Source organism: Bos mutus, chromosome 14 (genome assembly GCF_027580195.1).
Source record: "Bos mutus isolate GX-2022 chromosome 14, NWIPB_WYAK_1.1, whole genome shotgun sequence".
NCBI lineage: Eukaryota > Metazoa > Chordata > Mammalia > Artiodactyla > Bovidae > Bos > Bos mutus.
The window spans coordinates 8,578,801-8,594,619 of record NC_091630.1 but is presented as its reverse complement, the minus strand read 5'-3'; the positions used below and the strand labels follow the sequence as shown (position 1 = coordinate 8,594,619).

Genomic DNA, 15,819 nt, shown 5'->3' with positions numbered 1-15,819 from the left:
TTTCTGCAGTACTGAATTACTGATATTTTTGGTATTTCAATTCTATATGCTTCTGGACATGTCTTTCTGCCTGCAAGGAATATCCCTAACTTGGTAAACTCCTTTTTATCCCAGAAAATTGTGCTAAGGCATTACCCACCCTGTAAACCCTTCCATGATACTTTCCTTCCTTCCACCCACAAGCAGAATTCTTTCCTCATACTACCTGTATTCCATGTAAATGCTTCTGCTACATATACTACCTATATTTTACTTATTGATTTATACTCTTAGACTATTGTTCTCTTCTTACTGCTAAACTTCGTTTCTCTCTCACCTCAGGACATTAATACCTACACTTCCTTTCTCCTAAATACCTTTTTCCTGTCCTATATCAGCATCCACTTCTAGCTTAGATGATTCCTTTTCAAAGAGGCATTCCATCTCCAGTTGTACCATTCTAGTCAAGTTTTCTTTGCTTGCCTTTACACAGTCTCCTTTGGAGGTTACTGGCCTTTTGAGTCCCCTTTCTAAATACTTTTTTCTGGAATGGATATGTTTCTTAATCAGCATCCTTTCTTAATGTTCTAATTTATCTATAACATGTATGTATATGTTATTTACATATGGGTATATATTTTCTCTGTGTGTACATAAAAAACTCAACTTATCCTTTTATGTTTACAAGTTCTTTCATGTTTACAAGTTCCAATCTGAATTCATCATTTCCCTCCCCAAAACTGTTCTACCTTTTGAGTTCCCTATCTTATGTCATCTTGTTATCTTATTCACTTGTTCACCCAACTCAGAAACCCCTATAGATTCTCTTCTTCTTCACTCAATCCTTCTGTCCAATCTGTCACAAAACTGTTGATTTCACTTCAGCAACATCTCTCAGATCTATCCCTTATACTTCATTATTTATCTCAGATATCATTATTTCTATTGGAGTTGAGAAATGGAGTATTTCCTGCCATAACAGTAAACAAAGATTAAGCCATGAGGGAAGTCCAACGATATTACAGTCATCAGCAATTCTGGCCTTCCACATGTAAATTCCTGAGCCCTAATGGTACACAAGAAGACTAATACCTGTGATCTGGCAGCCATCAGGCTGTAGCCACTCCCTACGGTGAGCTTAGAGGAAGTCAGGATGTGAAAAACACAGGATACTGGCCCCAAATAGCTGAGATGCATATGAAAGGAATGATTTCAGTGATCCCAGACTCTTGCATCTTACCACACATAGAAAAGCACTAAATTCCTTAACTTGGGATATCTGGTTTTCTTTAATTCACAAACATATTTCTGATATTCAGACCACCTGCTTTTGGTTGCAAAGTTCTATATAACTTGACTCCTCCCCAACCCCAACTTCACAGAGCAGTTCTCTCAGGGCAACTTGAGATGCTGTCTCCTGGGCTGAAGTCCTAAAAAGTCCCACCAAATAAAACATAACTCTCAACTTTTAGATTGTGAATATTTTTTAAGCTGACAGAGTTATTGCAAACACTCCTGAGGAAGACTTCTGTGGCCTAATATGTCAACCACAAGTTGGCATTTGTCATGGGTGCTTGCCACCTACTTCTACAGGGATTAAATCATGTGCTGCTGCAGCTGACCTTCAACACCTTCTGAAGAAATTCAGGGTGGAAAGCAGAAATGAGGCACTCTATGCTCCAGAAAACTGGCAGAACAGATCTTTAGACAGAAATTCTCAGGAGTTGACCTTATGAGCTCAATATATTTCCCCACATTTAGAAAAGCACTAATATCCTTCATGGTGACAATTGTTTTTCGTGACTAGCAGAAGCTTCATGAGACCAGCAGGAACTTTCTATACCAAAATATGTGCTTGATTGCATACACTCCGTTTACCAATATCACATATAGACTTATCTTTTCTCCCTCCCTCTTTAGATCAGTTTCTCAGAGCTATCTGAGGTGCTGACTCTTGGACTGTAGTTCTCATATTGCCCCAAATAAAACTTCACTCGCAACTCTCGTGTTATGCATTTTTCCTCAACAAATATTGCTATACCTTACACTCCCTCCCAAATCTTCCCTTCGTTGTGCTGTAAGAATGACCTTTCCCGAGTATTCAAAAAGGTAAGCTATGAAAGATTCAAACAGAAAACTTGTTTTCTTTCCCCACTGCTGTTTCCCCCAACTCCAACTACTGCTTACTAGGCAAGGTTTCTTTTCCCTTTGAACCATCTCTTCTCGCCTTCCTCCCCCAGCCGCAACAAACCAAGCATAAGCTGCTTAGAAAACAGCTGACATTCCAAGCCTAAGAGTCAATTCAGGCATTCCTTGCACTATGCTCCCAACTTTAATCTATTCCAATACGTGGCATACACGGCCCATGGCCCACCAGATTGTGAGCTGGGTAATGACAGGAATTTTCCTATTCACCCGTGTTCTGCCTCCACGTCCCCTAGCAGAGTGAAAGGACCAAAAGGGGGACTCTCAAAAACAACGGTGAAAAATATGAGTGAAGAGAATAAAGGTGATTAAAAAGAGGATTCGGATTCAGATGAAGTCGCTTCAACCAGTTTTGTTCCTTCAAGATGGCGATCTGTGTGAGCTGTGTACGCCTGTCTGAAGTTAACTATGTCCCTTACTCCCTGACCGCCCTAATCTCAGCACTGCTTAGACTCAGGGCAGGGGCAGCGCGGGCAGCGCCCACGGGGCCTACCGGCCGCTCTGACGCGGAAGGGGCACAGTCGTCAGCGCGCCCGAGGCCTGGCTCACAGAGGCGGCCTGGCTCACAGAAGCGGCCTGGAGCCCCCGCCCGGCCCCCGGAGCCGGCGGCTTGCCTCGCCCCCGCCCCGTCTCAGGCAGGTCGGACCGCCGGCTGGGGTCCTGAAGGCTGTTCATGCGGGCACGCCCCGTCCAGGGAGAGCCCGTCAGCACCTCAGAGAGGCCTCCCGCGGCCTCCTCGTCGCCAGGCGCGACCTCCAAAGGGGGCAGCTTCGGCCCCTCGCGCCCCGTACGTCCAGGAAAACGCGCGCAGCCAGTTTAACGGTTCAGTTCCCGCCCGACTGCGGCAGCGCGGTAGGTCGGGCGCCCGAGGCTCCGCCCCGCGCGCGCCCCGCGCCTCTGGGGGCCGCCGTCTGCCCCACCCCCGCGGCTGCCAATCGCGGCCTCGAGCGAGCCGCCGGAGCCGTTCCCGGACGGGCACCCCCGGCGCTCCACAGTCGTGTCTGGACTGAGCGCCGCGACGCGGCTGCCGGCCCCGAACCCTCCAGGATCTTCAGGCGGTAGGTTGCCGGGGAGGACGGGCTGCGAGGCGAGCAGAAATCAGGACCGCGGGGAGTGAGGCGGCGAGTGGGCGCCGTCTCCGAGGACGGACACGGGGGAAGTTGGGGTGACGGGGAGAGAACTGGCTGGGGTCTGGGACGAGTCGGGCAAGGCCTCCACAGGGTCCCCAAGATGGGGCTCTTAGGACGCAAAGTGGGCGGGCAGGTCGGCAGGAAAGGCGCGGGGGCTGGGGCGGGGGAAAGCGGGAGAGAAGCAAGTGGCCCGGGGAGTTAGACTGCTGAAGGAATGTTGATAAAAATAAAACAAACAAAATGCCCCCAGAAGTAAGTGTGTATGGACCCGCGCCCCACGACCTGGTGATAGGCAAGTGGGATGGTTTGAAGACTGTTTCCCGTGTCCTGGCATCGTCCGTACTAAACGTGACCAACAGTTTGTTTTTGAGATTACTTTAGTTGTTTTTATTAATAATAAAGAGCAAACGAATAATTAATTACACGAAATTATATTCTGTAAGAAAAGAAAACCCAGTAAGAATAAAGAAACCAAAGACATATGTGGTCACTTCACAGAAGAAAGTCAAATGGCTAATGAACCGTATTTGAAGATGTTCTGTGCAACTTGTATGTAAGGATGCGCGTTTTTACGAAAGTTGACATACAACATTTTGTTAGTTTCAGATGTACAACATAATATTTTATCAAAAATTTATAGTTGCTGATATTTTCGCAAAACTAAAAAACTATGAAAAAGGACAGTTACCTCAGTTATGACAACCACCAACACGCATTACCTGGACAATTTATTCCACCTAAATGTTAAATTGTGTTTGTGTTAAAAGATGCTTCATAGGAAAAAAAAATTTTTTGTCAGAAAGCATGAAACAGAAAACAGGACACTCTTGGCTTATAATTTTTTGATATTTCAGTTTAAATATTTGATATTTAATTGTTCTAAATAATGACAACCTAGTTTGTGGAATATAAAACGTCTTTCAAGTCACGATTAGTTTATCCTTTAGTCCTCTGTATTTTCCATAATCAGTTTATGCTGCTTAATTACATCAGCATTTGGCTTTAAGAAATCATAACTTTGTAAAAGGTATTTTGAAGTTGAAAACTGAGATTAAATCTTACATAATCCTATATGGGAAATATACATGAGATAAATGAAAGCATGTTCTTTTCACTTCTCTCAGCATATTTCTTAAATTTTATATGCTCTTATCTCTTAATTACAGCAAAACCATCAGCAGTTTCTAAAGAAATCTAGCATTTAAGTTGTATATTTTAAGTATAATACTGTTTCTAAGTATAGTAGGTAGTAAGTATAGTATCTAATGGATTAGAATGGCAGTGTACCATGTCTGCAGAATGAGGAAAGCATATTAATCCCATAATATATTTAGTAGTCTAAAAAAAATTGAAAATTGAGGAAATGAAAATTATTAGCACACATCAACTTATTCAGAAGGTTTTATACATGTAAATGTTCCTTCTCATAAATTTTTTCCACACAAGTACTGTCCATCCACACGGAGTAGTGGAGAGTCAGTTGTGTTTTACTTGCCAAACACACAAATTTAGAGATGACAGCATGAACTTTACAGTCAGAACCGCATTTCTACCCATTACGAACTGTGTGAACTTGTGCATTTCTCTTTTTCTTAGCTTCAGGTTTCTCATCTGTAAAGTAACTAATAATGAGTTTCTGCAACAGTTAATGTATGGCTCAAAATTAAATGAGATAGTATATGTAAAGCATTTAATATGTAGTAAGATCTCATAAAAATGAAGTTTTAATTAAGAAAAGCATATATTGGGTAATGAAATTGTACCCCATCTGATCAGTATATATGCTTATTATCTCATAGTACTATATTTTAGAAAATTTTAGGTTAATTTATAATTTCAGAGTTGGTGGGCCCTTGGGATTCATATTTAGTTCAACATATTTTTTTAAAAAAGAAATAATCTAAGATATAGTTAGTATTCTAGATGTAGAATAGCAGTGATATGGATTTCCTGACTTGCAAACCAGTGTTCTATTCATATCACTTGGCCTTAATAAGTGTGATACACCATTTTAACAGATTGACAGATAAAAACCATATGATTATCTCAATAGATGCAGAAAAAGCCTTTGACAAAACTCAGCTCCCATTTATGATTAAAATTCTTTAAAAAATGGGCATAAAACGATTAAAAATCATTCTAAGATGATTTGTTAAATATGTGTGAACTTGAAAAATAGTAACCATTTCTCAGCATGTGTTAGTTAATATTATTAATTTTTGAGATATTGGATCAAAATGTTCTTAAAGAAATATTTATACCACAAAACTATATTTACATTTCAAAGACAACTGTATGACAGACCCACTGCTTGCTACCCAGTGGTGTAGGTAGGATTATGTTTTTTTACAACTGTTCTTTGTAACACTTGATATCATAAATGCCTACACTAGGTAGGACAACCCACTCCAGTGTTCTTGCCTGGAGAATCCCAGGGCGGGGAAGCCTGGTGGGCTGCCATCCATGGGGTCACACAGAGTCGGACATGACTGAAGTGACTTAGCAGTAGCAGCAGGTAGGACCGGTAGCTTCAAAAGGAAAGGTCCAAAAGGAAACTTGGAATTCTACATTAGAGTTTGCTAAAGACTGAAGTTATTTTACATACTGATTTTGTAGTTCAGCTGTCTTTATTTTTAACACAATTAAAATTAAGAGAATTAAGAAAATTTTTAAGAGAATTAATTCTTAATTAAGAATTAAGAGAATTAAGCTTTGGTTTGTGGAGCCCTGTCCTTCATTATGATACTTGATCAGTTTTACAATAATAATTGCTTATTTATTATATAAGTACTTGCCTTTCCATTAATAACACTGTTTAAGATATGATGCTGTTATGTAGTATGCATCCAAAACTTATTTCCTATAATATCACAGTCTCTATGCAGGCATAGTTTACTTTTAAAAAATCGTATTGAATAGAATATTGTATCAGATGTGAATTTGTATCTGGAGACTTTGCTGTAGTTTCTCTACTACAAATTGAAAGAGTGCATGCTTGCTAAATTGCTTCAGTCGTGTCTGACTCTTTGCGACACTATGGACTGTAGCCCGCCAGGCCTCTCAATTTGTAGTAGTTTTCCTACTACAGATTGAAAGGGGAAAGGGTAGGTGGGTACAGAAATATCTTTGGTGGGGTTTTTTTTGTTGTTTATTTATTGTATTGCAAACTCATATAATAGTTCTGTAACTCCTAAACTCTTGAAAATCCCTAGTTTGAATACTGTGGATTTGCTTTGCTCAGCAACTGGAATACACTTTACAACCTACCAACTCAATTTCAGCTGAGCAATGAAAAAAAAGTGTGTGCCAAAGTAGTCTATTGTATTCTTTTCATGGGGAATAGGATGGAAAGTTAATACTACTAATATTGACATTAGGGTCCTAATTTAAATGGTTAGGATACATATTAAATAATGACAGATTGCTTTTAGGTCCATGTTAAAATATCTCTTTCACATAGAAAATATTCAATCAATAAAGTGGTTTTTTTTCTTCATATGCTTTTTGGGTTTCCTATTATATCAAAGTTGTAATGTCAACAAATACATACAGCATTAGTTTTGTTTAGAAGGTTGTTAATCACCATGCTGAAATACTAGTTAACATACTCATTACAAGTCTAGATGGGTGCTAACTTGGGTTGTTGTTCAGTTGCTCAGTCGTGTCTGAATGTTTGCAACCCCATGGACTGCAGCATGCCAGGCTCCCCTGTCCTCTGTCTCCCAGAGTCTGCTTGAACTCATGTCCATTGAGTTAATGATGCCATCCAACCATCTCATCTTCTGTCGTCCCCTTCTCCTCCCTCCTTCAGTCTTTCTCAGCATCAGGGTCTTTTCCAGTGAATCAGCTCTTTGTGTCAGATTTGCTTGACTCCAAACTTCAAGAAAAAGTAACTATTTTGTGCTTAGTTATCATTGCTAACTTTGAGAGGTTGTTTATAAATTTATGACTTTAACACTTGAATTATGTCCAAAGGAATTAGATGAAAGCATTTCTTTGGTGTGTAAAAAAGTGATTAACCCCATTTTATACTTAGGGAAAAGGTCGCTTAGACCAGCTTCTGCTCAAGATCATATGGTTACAATCAGTTTCTGGAAAATTAAGTGAAAATCTGGTGGAGTTTTACTTTTGACTTCATCTTGATAGGCATCAAAATTTGGAAAACTTGTGATCCATTCAAACATCAGAAAATTTTCATTAAATAGGCATTTAAATGTACAGATGTATTTAGTAAAACTGATTGTGTTGTAGCTACTAAGATACACAAAGTCAGTTTTTTTTTACTTCAATTGTCTAACCAATTAGGCTTATAATAGATTTTTTGTATGATATATTTTAGAAAAATTAATAGTCAAAATATAATATGGGCCACTGGAAAAAGAAAGAAAATCATTATTGTTGTTACTGTTCTTGTTATTTTACTATCAACCATTTGTTAGGAACTAGAGAACTTCATGTGAGCTTCATCTGAGCTTCCCTGGTAGCTCAGCTGGTAAAGAATCTGCCTACAATGTGTGAGGCCGCGGTTGGATTCCTGGGTCAGGAAGTTCGCCTGGAGAAGGTATAGGCTACCCACTCCAGTATTTTTGGGCTTCCCTCATGGTTCAGATGGTAAAGAATCCACCTGCAATGTGAAAGACCTGGGTTCAATCCCTGGGTTGGGAACATCCCCTGGAGGAGGGCATGGCAACCCACTCTAGCATTCTTGCCTGGAGAACCCCATGGACAAAGGAGCCTGGTGGCTACAGTCCATGGGGTTGCAAAGAGTCAGACAGGACTGAGCGAGTAAGCCCACACAGAGAACTTCACATGAACTATTTTATTTAATGTTACTGTTGAAAGAAGAAGAGCAGCTGAAAGAGTAAGGAAACACCAGAAAACCTGAGTTTATAGATAAATGGTGAAACATAATAACATTTATGAATTCAACAATTTATTGAACATGTAGTGTATATTAGATGCTGTGGCAGCCCTTAGATGCTGTATATTAGATGCTGTGCTAGCTCTTAGAGAAAGTGATGGAGCTATGATTTTATAGTCAGCTAATGTAATAAAAACCACACTGGAAGAGGGCACAAGGGTGCTTTGTGAACATAAAAGAAGGGTGCTTATTGAAACCTGGACAGTTCTGCCTGTGTCAGCGGTGGGAAGAGAGGGAGCAGCTAGCTTGACTGAAGGGTGTTCCGTCTAGAAGCATGGGGATGAGCGTATATGCCACTTTCTAGACTCATGAGCTGGGGCAAATTACCTAATTTCTCTAAGCATTATCTGGAAAATGAGGTTTAAAAAATCATAAAACTAACATTTATTGAACTCTTATGATGTAGTGGGCATTGTGCTAATGATTTATACAGATTTTCTTGTGTAGTCCTCAAACCTAGGAGGTAGGGGTTATTATTTTCCATAATTATATAACTAGGTGGTAGAGCTATGATAAGAACCCAGGTAGGCTGACCCAAGACCTGAGCTCTAACGATTAATAGTGCCTGATTTATAAAGTTGTTCTGAATATTAAATAATGTGGCATAGTTAATGGTTTACTGTGCATGAAACGTGGATGTTGGCTCATGTTTCTATTAATAATTCAGCAGGTGATGGGGAACTAAAGTTTTTGAAGCAGATATGTGTGTAAAGGGATCATAATTTGGAGAGAGAAGAAGCTGTATTCTCCCATTTGTTCAGCAAGTGCTTGTTTTGCACCTACTTTGGATCCAGTCCAAGTACTGAGTTAGTTGCAAGGGACACAGGAGGAATGAAAATATTGTTCCTCACTTTGAGAAGAATCTGTCCCTCGCTTTGCTAGTATGGAAGATAAATCAGCCATCATAGTTTAGTATATAGTATAGTACAGTGTTCTCTAAATGCCGTGATGTGGCCATATTCATTTTGTCTCAGGTAAAGAGGTACATAGGGAAAGGCAGTATTTAATTAAATCAGACTAGGTGTTCAGGGAGATATAGTAGGAACTACTGGGAGACTAAAAGAGTAGTGGTAGGAGTAAAGAAAATAGATCTGAGTGATATTTTGATAATAGAATGGAATTAGAGACTGATTATGGTGAGGGGCTCTAATTTAGATAAATTTAAGGAATACAACAGGAGGGACATCTTTGGAGTCAAAGTAATGAATTTAATTTTGGATATGTTGAATTTAAGGTACCTACTATAAGATATACATGGGAATATCTTTTGGCAATTAGATAGTTAATATAATAATAATACACTCAGGAGGTGATCATTCATCACCTCCTGAATTATTAATAATAGGAACAGAAGCCAACACCCATGTGTCATGCACAGTAAACCATTTACCTATGTCACATTATTTAAAAAGAGAGGTAGACGTGGATGTGTAAGTAACGGCATACTTATTATGTAGATAGGTAGTTGCAGTCATGAAAATAGCTAGGAGAATCAAAGCCAAATTTGGACTAATTCCTAAATTTAACTGGAGAAAAATAGGAATCATCTAAGGAAGTTAAAAGAGACAGTCAAAGAAATAGGAAACAAAACCTATAGAAAAGAGGGAAGTTAAGGGAGGAAAATGTTTTAAAGAGGGAATATTCAATTGTGAGAGATGCTGAAATGGGTCTCTGGTTGTTGCAGGTTGTTTTAAATTCTTGTTTTGTGTTTGTGTTTTCCACTTTAATTTATAAAATAGTTACCTTCAAATGAATGTCGTGTTTTTTTTTTATTGTAAGTTCTATTTTTTTTTGGTCCTTTTTTCTTTTGTTCTTTTATTGAAGGATAATTGCATTACAGAATTGTGTTGTTTTCTGTCAAACCTCAACATAAATCAAACATAGGTACACATATTTCCCCTCACTTTTGAACCTCCCTCCCATCTCTCTCCCCACCCTACCCCTCTAGGTTGATCCAGAGCCCCTGTTTGAGTTTCCTGAAGTATACAGCAAATTCCCGTTGGCTATCTATTTTTACATATAGTAATGTAAATTTCCATGTTACTCTCTCCATACATCTCACCCTCTCCTCCCCTCTCCCCATGTCCATGAATCTATTCGGTATGTCTGTTTCGCTACTGCTGTCCTGTAAATAAATTCTTCAATACCATTTTTTCTAGATTCCATATATATATATATGTTAGAATATGATATTTATCTTTTTCTGACTCACTTCACTCTGTGTAATAGGTTCTAGGTTCATCCACCTCATCTGAACTGACTCAAATGCATTCCTTTTTATGGCTGAGTAACATTCCATTGTGTATATGTACCACAACTTCTTTATCCATTCATCCGTCCATGGACATCTAGGTTGCTTCCGTGTTCTAGCTGTTGTAAATAGTGCTGCAATGAACAGTGGGATACATGTGTCTTTTTCAATTTTGGTTTCATCAGGGTACATGCCTAGGAGTGGGATTGCTGGGTCATATGGTGGTAATGTCATTGTTTTGTTTGTATATGTGTTAAAGCAATTTGTGTTTTTCCCTCCTAAAGTATGGAACCTCAAGATCTTTATGATAATGGAAACCAAAAAGTTGATTGGTAAACCACTTCAACCAGCAAGACCTGTTCGTCATCTGAGTTCTCCCCCTGGTGAGTCTGGTATCCACATTTAAAAAATTAATTGGCTAATAGCTAATTAGTATTTGAAAGGCCAAATAATACATAAATAATATATGTATAGAATACATAAATAGTTTATGGTGGATATTTAAAGATAATGAAAACCAATGATCTCTGAAGAATTTAGAAGTATTACCAATGAGAAGGGATTCTTTTTTTATTGATGTATATAATTGATTTACAATACTGTGTTGGTTTTAGGTATACAGCAATGATTCAGATTCAGTTTTTATATATATATATATGTATGTATGTATGTATGTATGTATGGGCTTCCCTGATAGCTCAGTTGGTAAAGAATCCACCTGCAATGCAGGAGCCCTGGGTTCGATTCCTGGGTTGGGAAGATCCCCTGGAGAAGGGAAAGACTACCCACTTCAGTATTCTGGCCTGGAGAATTCCGTGGACTGTATAGTCCATGGGGTCGCAAAGAGTCGGACACAACTGAGTGACTGACTCTCACACACATATATATGTATATACACCCATGTTGCTGCTGCTGCTGCTAAGTCGCTTCAGTCATGTCCGACTCTGTGCAACCCCACAGACAGCAGCCCACCAGGCTCCCCTGTCCCTGGGATTCTCCAGGCAAGATTTCTGGAGTGGGTTGCCATTTCCTCCTCCAATGCATGAAAGTGAAAAGTGAAAGTGAAGTTGCTCAGTCGTGTCTGACTTGTAGCGACCCCATGGACTGCAGCCCACCAGGCTCCTCCATCCATGGGATTTTCCAGGCAAGAGTACTGGAGTGGGGTGCCATTGCCTTCTCTGATATACACCTGTACATATATATTTTTTCAGATTATTTTCCATTATAGGTTACTATAAGATATTGAACATAATTGTGCTATATAGCAAATCCTTATTGCTTATCTGTTTTATGTATAATAGTTTGTTAATCCCATACTCCTAATTTATCCCTTTGCTCCTCCCTTTCCCCTTTGGTAACCATAAGATTGTTTTCTGTGTCTGTGAGTCTCTTTCTGTTTTGCCTATAAATTCATTTGTATTATTTTTTAGATTCTATATATAAATGGTATCATATAATATTTGTCTTTATCTGACTGACTTCAGTAAGTATACTGTGCTCTAGGTCCATTCATACTGCTGCAAATGGCAATGTTTCATGCTTTTTATGGCTGAGTAATATTCCACTGTGTATATATACCACATCTTCTTAGACCAGTCATTTGTTAATGGGCACTTGGGTTATTTCCGTGTCTTGGCTATTAGAAATAGTGCTGCTGTGAACATTGGGATGCACGTATCTTTTCAAATTAAAGAGTTTTTGTCTTTTTTGGATACATAATCAGGAGGGGGATTGCTGGATCATAAGATAACTCATTTTTTAAGTAACCTCCATACTGTTTTGCATTGGAGAAGGAAATAGCAACCCACTCCAGTATTCTTGCCTAGAGAATCCTGTGGATGGAAGAGCCTGGTAGGCTGCTGTCCACAGGGTCACACAGAGTCAGACACAACTGAAGCGACTTAGCATGCATACATGCGTTGGAGAAGGAAATGGCAGCCCACTCCAGTGTTCTTGCCTGGAGAATCCCAGGGGCGGTGGAGCCTGGTGCGTCTATGGGGTCCCACAGAATCGGACACGACTGCAGCGACTTAGCAGCAGCAGCATATACTGTTTTGCATAGTGGCTGCACCCATTTACATTTCCACCAACAGTGATTGGAAGTGCTCTCACCAGCAATTATTATTTATAGATATTTTCATGATGGCCATTCTGACCTGTGAAGTGGTACCTCATTGTGGTTTTGACTTGCATTAAGAAATGGATTCTTAATGGTCTGCTAATCCATAGTCTACCAGACCAACAAAGATGGGAAGAACAGTTTTTGCTTAAGAGCAACTCATGGATTTTTTTTTTTAATGTCTCATTTTCATGGTTAACAACTGGCTTATGCTCAGAATGATACTCTCAGTGCAAATCATGTTCTGTGATTTTGATCACTGCTGAGAAGTCATGCTGGAGAGAGCATTAGCCTTTTAAAAATATACCTAATTGAAAAAAATTAGTCCAAAGCACATTAAGGCTGTACTTTAGCTGAACAGAAAGTCTTAATTTTTTAGGAAATCTAAAACTAAATTTTCTAAAATTAGATGGTAACAATAACCCTGTGTACGAGACAGCAAAAGAGACAGTAATGTATAGAACAGTCTTATGGACTCTGTGGGAGAGGGAGAGGGTGGGAAGATTTGAGAGAATGGCATTGAAACATGTAAAATATCATGTAAGAAACGAGATGCCAGTCCAGGTTCGATGCACGATACTGGATGCTTGGGGCTAGTGCACTGGGACGACCCAGAGGGATGGTATGGGGAGGGAGGAGGGAGGAGGGCTCAGGATGGGGAACACATGTATACCTGTGGTGGATTCATTTTGATATTTGGCAAAACTAATACAATTATGTAAAGTTTAAAAAATAAATAAAATTTTAAAAAATAAAATAAAATATTTTCTCTTGTGCATAATACTAAACTTTTGGACAAATTCTTGAAATTCCAAATTGGAATAATAATTTTTATTCTTTTTCATTACTAGCTATATATACTTATATTTTACATATATGTGTATAAAAATTACTTTAATTCTGCTTAGTCCATGTGTTCAACTGAGTAACTGGCTACTTAGAAAAGGGAGAACATAGCACTTTGATTGATTACAAAGATGAAGCAGAAAAGATAGAAATAACACAGTTCCTCAGTCCTCCACTTGTTCTTCCATCTTTGGCTTCTACAGAGAAGATTGTCTACATTTTGGTCATGTTTCCTCTGAAGATAGCTGTGACTTAGGACAGACAAAATGAAATGAGATTTCTGGACCATAGTTCAGCAATACTGATGTGATTCAGCATTCTTCTGAAACACTGAAGAAGCAGTTGTATAGGGCCAAGTCTCATTTTGTCCTAAAGCAAAGGAAATAAAACCATTGTCAGCTACTTGTTTCTGTGACTAGGCTTTTTATAGTATCCCTCCCTCCCTTATTTGTACAGGTTCCATTTTTCACGGATGCTTTCCCTTGAAGGCTATTTTAGCGGTGGGTAGAAGTGGGCTGGTAGCCCTGATCTCTCATTTCATTATGTCCTCTTAAGATGTGGACAGGAAAAAAAAAAAAAAAGATGTGGACAGGAGTAGGGGTTTATTAAGCAGAAAAGTTAGGTAAATCAGAAATTAATTTTAGCATTAAAGCATAGTTCTGTACTGTTTGGGCAACTCACATCCCCAAAGAAATCTACTTTTTCTTCAAGACCCATACTGAATTATTTCCTTTTGTTAAGCCTTAGTTGTTAAGCCTTAGTTGATATCCCCAAAGCCCAATCTTCTCTCCCCTGGTATCTTCTCTGTACCTGTCACATAACTTATTGTTATTATAATCATTTTTTATGAGCTTGTTTTAAAAAATAGGCTATGAAGTCTTTTATCTCTGAACTTTTTTCATGTTTATAAACCCATCTCCTAACACAGTAGCTGACATTTCATTGTGTTGAGTAAATGAACTCTCAGAAAACATTTCAAAACAGTGCCTAGCATATCCTAGATACTTAAGGTTTTTTAGGTGGTATTATACCATTTATTGAAGTAATAAGTATTTAAAACAGGTTTTTTTTCCTCTCTCCTAACAGGAGCAGTATTCCCTTTCAACTTTCAGAATGAATATCCATGCAACACCCAGTACTTACAAAGTGGAGTTAGCAGAGTAAGTCTTAGAAGTTATAAAAAAATGAAGCATTGCAGACTGGAAAGTAAAATTTGTTAGATGGCTCTTGTGTGTCAGGTACTATATTAAATGCATCATATACTTTAATAAGTTATGGTATATTTCAGGCATACACTTAAGAGAATAAAATACTCATTATGCCCATTGCTCACCATTTTCAAATCTCAATATTTTTTTGTTTTATTTTAGAAAATTAAAAGAAATCTTACATACATAGTTAAAAACACCTGTATATCCCTGAACCTTCCCATTTGCTTCCTGTACTTCCCCAGGATAAGTATCCTCAATTTGTCATTGTTTCCATGAATGTATTAGTACTTTTGCCATAACAAATAGACTTGTTTGTATGTAAAGCTACTACATTTCTTGTTCCATTTTTTTGTTGAGGGGTATGACCCTTGTTAAATAAGCAGGGTGACACTATACAGCCTTGATGTACTCCTTTTCCTCTTTGGAACCAGTCTGTTGTTCCATGTCCAGTTCTAACTGTTGCCTCCTGACCTGCATATAGGTTTCTCAAGAGGCAGGTCAGGTGGTCTGGTATTCCCATTTCTTGAAGAATTTTCCACAGTTTATTGTGATCCACACAGTCAAAGGCTTTGGCATAGTCAATAAAGCTTCCAACCAGTCCATTCTAAAGGAGATCGGTCCTGGGTGTTCTTTGGAAGGAATGATGCTAAAGCTGAAACTCCAGTACTTTGGCCACCTCATGCGAAGCGTTAACTCATTGGTAAAGACTCTGATGCTGGGAGGGATTGGGGCAGGAGGAGAAGGGGACGACAGAGGATGAGATGGCTGGATAGCATTACCAACTCAATGGATGTTCTGAGTGAACTCCAGGAGTTGGCGATGGACAGGGAGGCCTGGCATGCTGCGATTCATGGGGTCGCAAAGAGTTGGACACAACTGAGCGACTGAACTGAACTGATGACCCTTGTTTATATTTTATAATAGAAATAGAAATATTTTATAATAAATGCAATTATATAATAAATATCCATCTATATGTTATGTTTTATACATGTTTGAAAGGTCTTCTGGAATATAAACTTGGAGTAGATTTGCTATATACCGTCAGATTACCCTCCAGAATGATTTGTACAAGCAATGCATTAACTACTCTGATTTTTCTACAGCCTTACCTTGTTACTGTCAAACTTTCACTTTTTTCATGTTTAATGTGTGAG

General features: G+C 38.9%; 1 protein-coding gene across 3 annotated transcripts in view; it reads left to right on the top strand.

Annotated features, from left to right (window-relative positions):
* The first annotated feature begins 3,094 nt into the window (after positions 1–3,094).
* Positions 3,095–15,819, top strand: part of C14H8orf88 (chromosome 14 C8orf88 homolog) — a 36,712-nt gene continuing 23,987 nt past the window's right edge. For all 3 annotated transcript variants that reach the window (XR_011466841.1, XM_070382817.1, XM_070382816.1), the window contains exons 1-3: positions 3,095–3,242; positions 10,771–10,869; positions 14,538–14,611. Coding sequence is in view for 2 of the 3 variants with exons in the window: in XM_070382817.1 (XP_070238918.1) it covers positions 10,791–10,869; positions 14,538–14,611 (153 nt within the window). In the remaining variant the exon portion in view is untranslated. The remainder of the gene's footprint in view (positions 3,243–10,770; positions 10,870–14,537; positions 14,612–15,819) is intronic.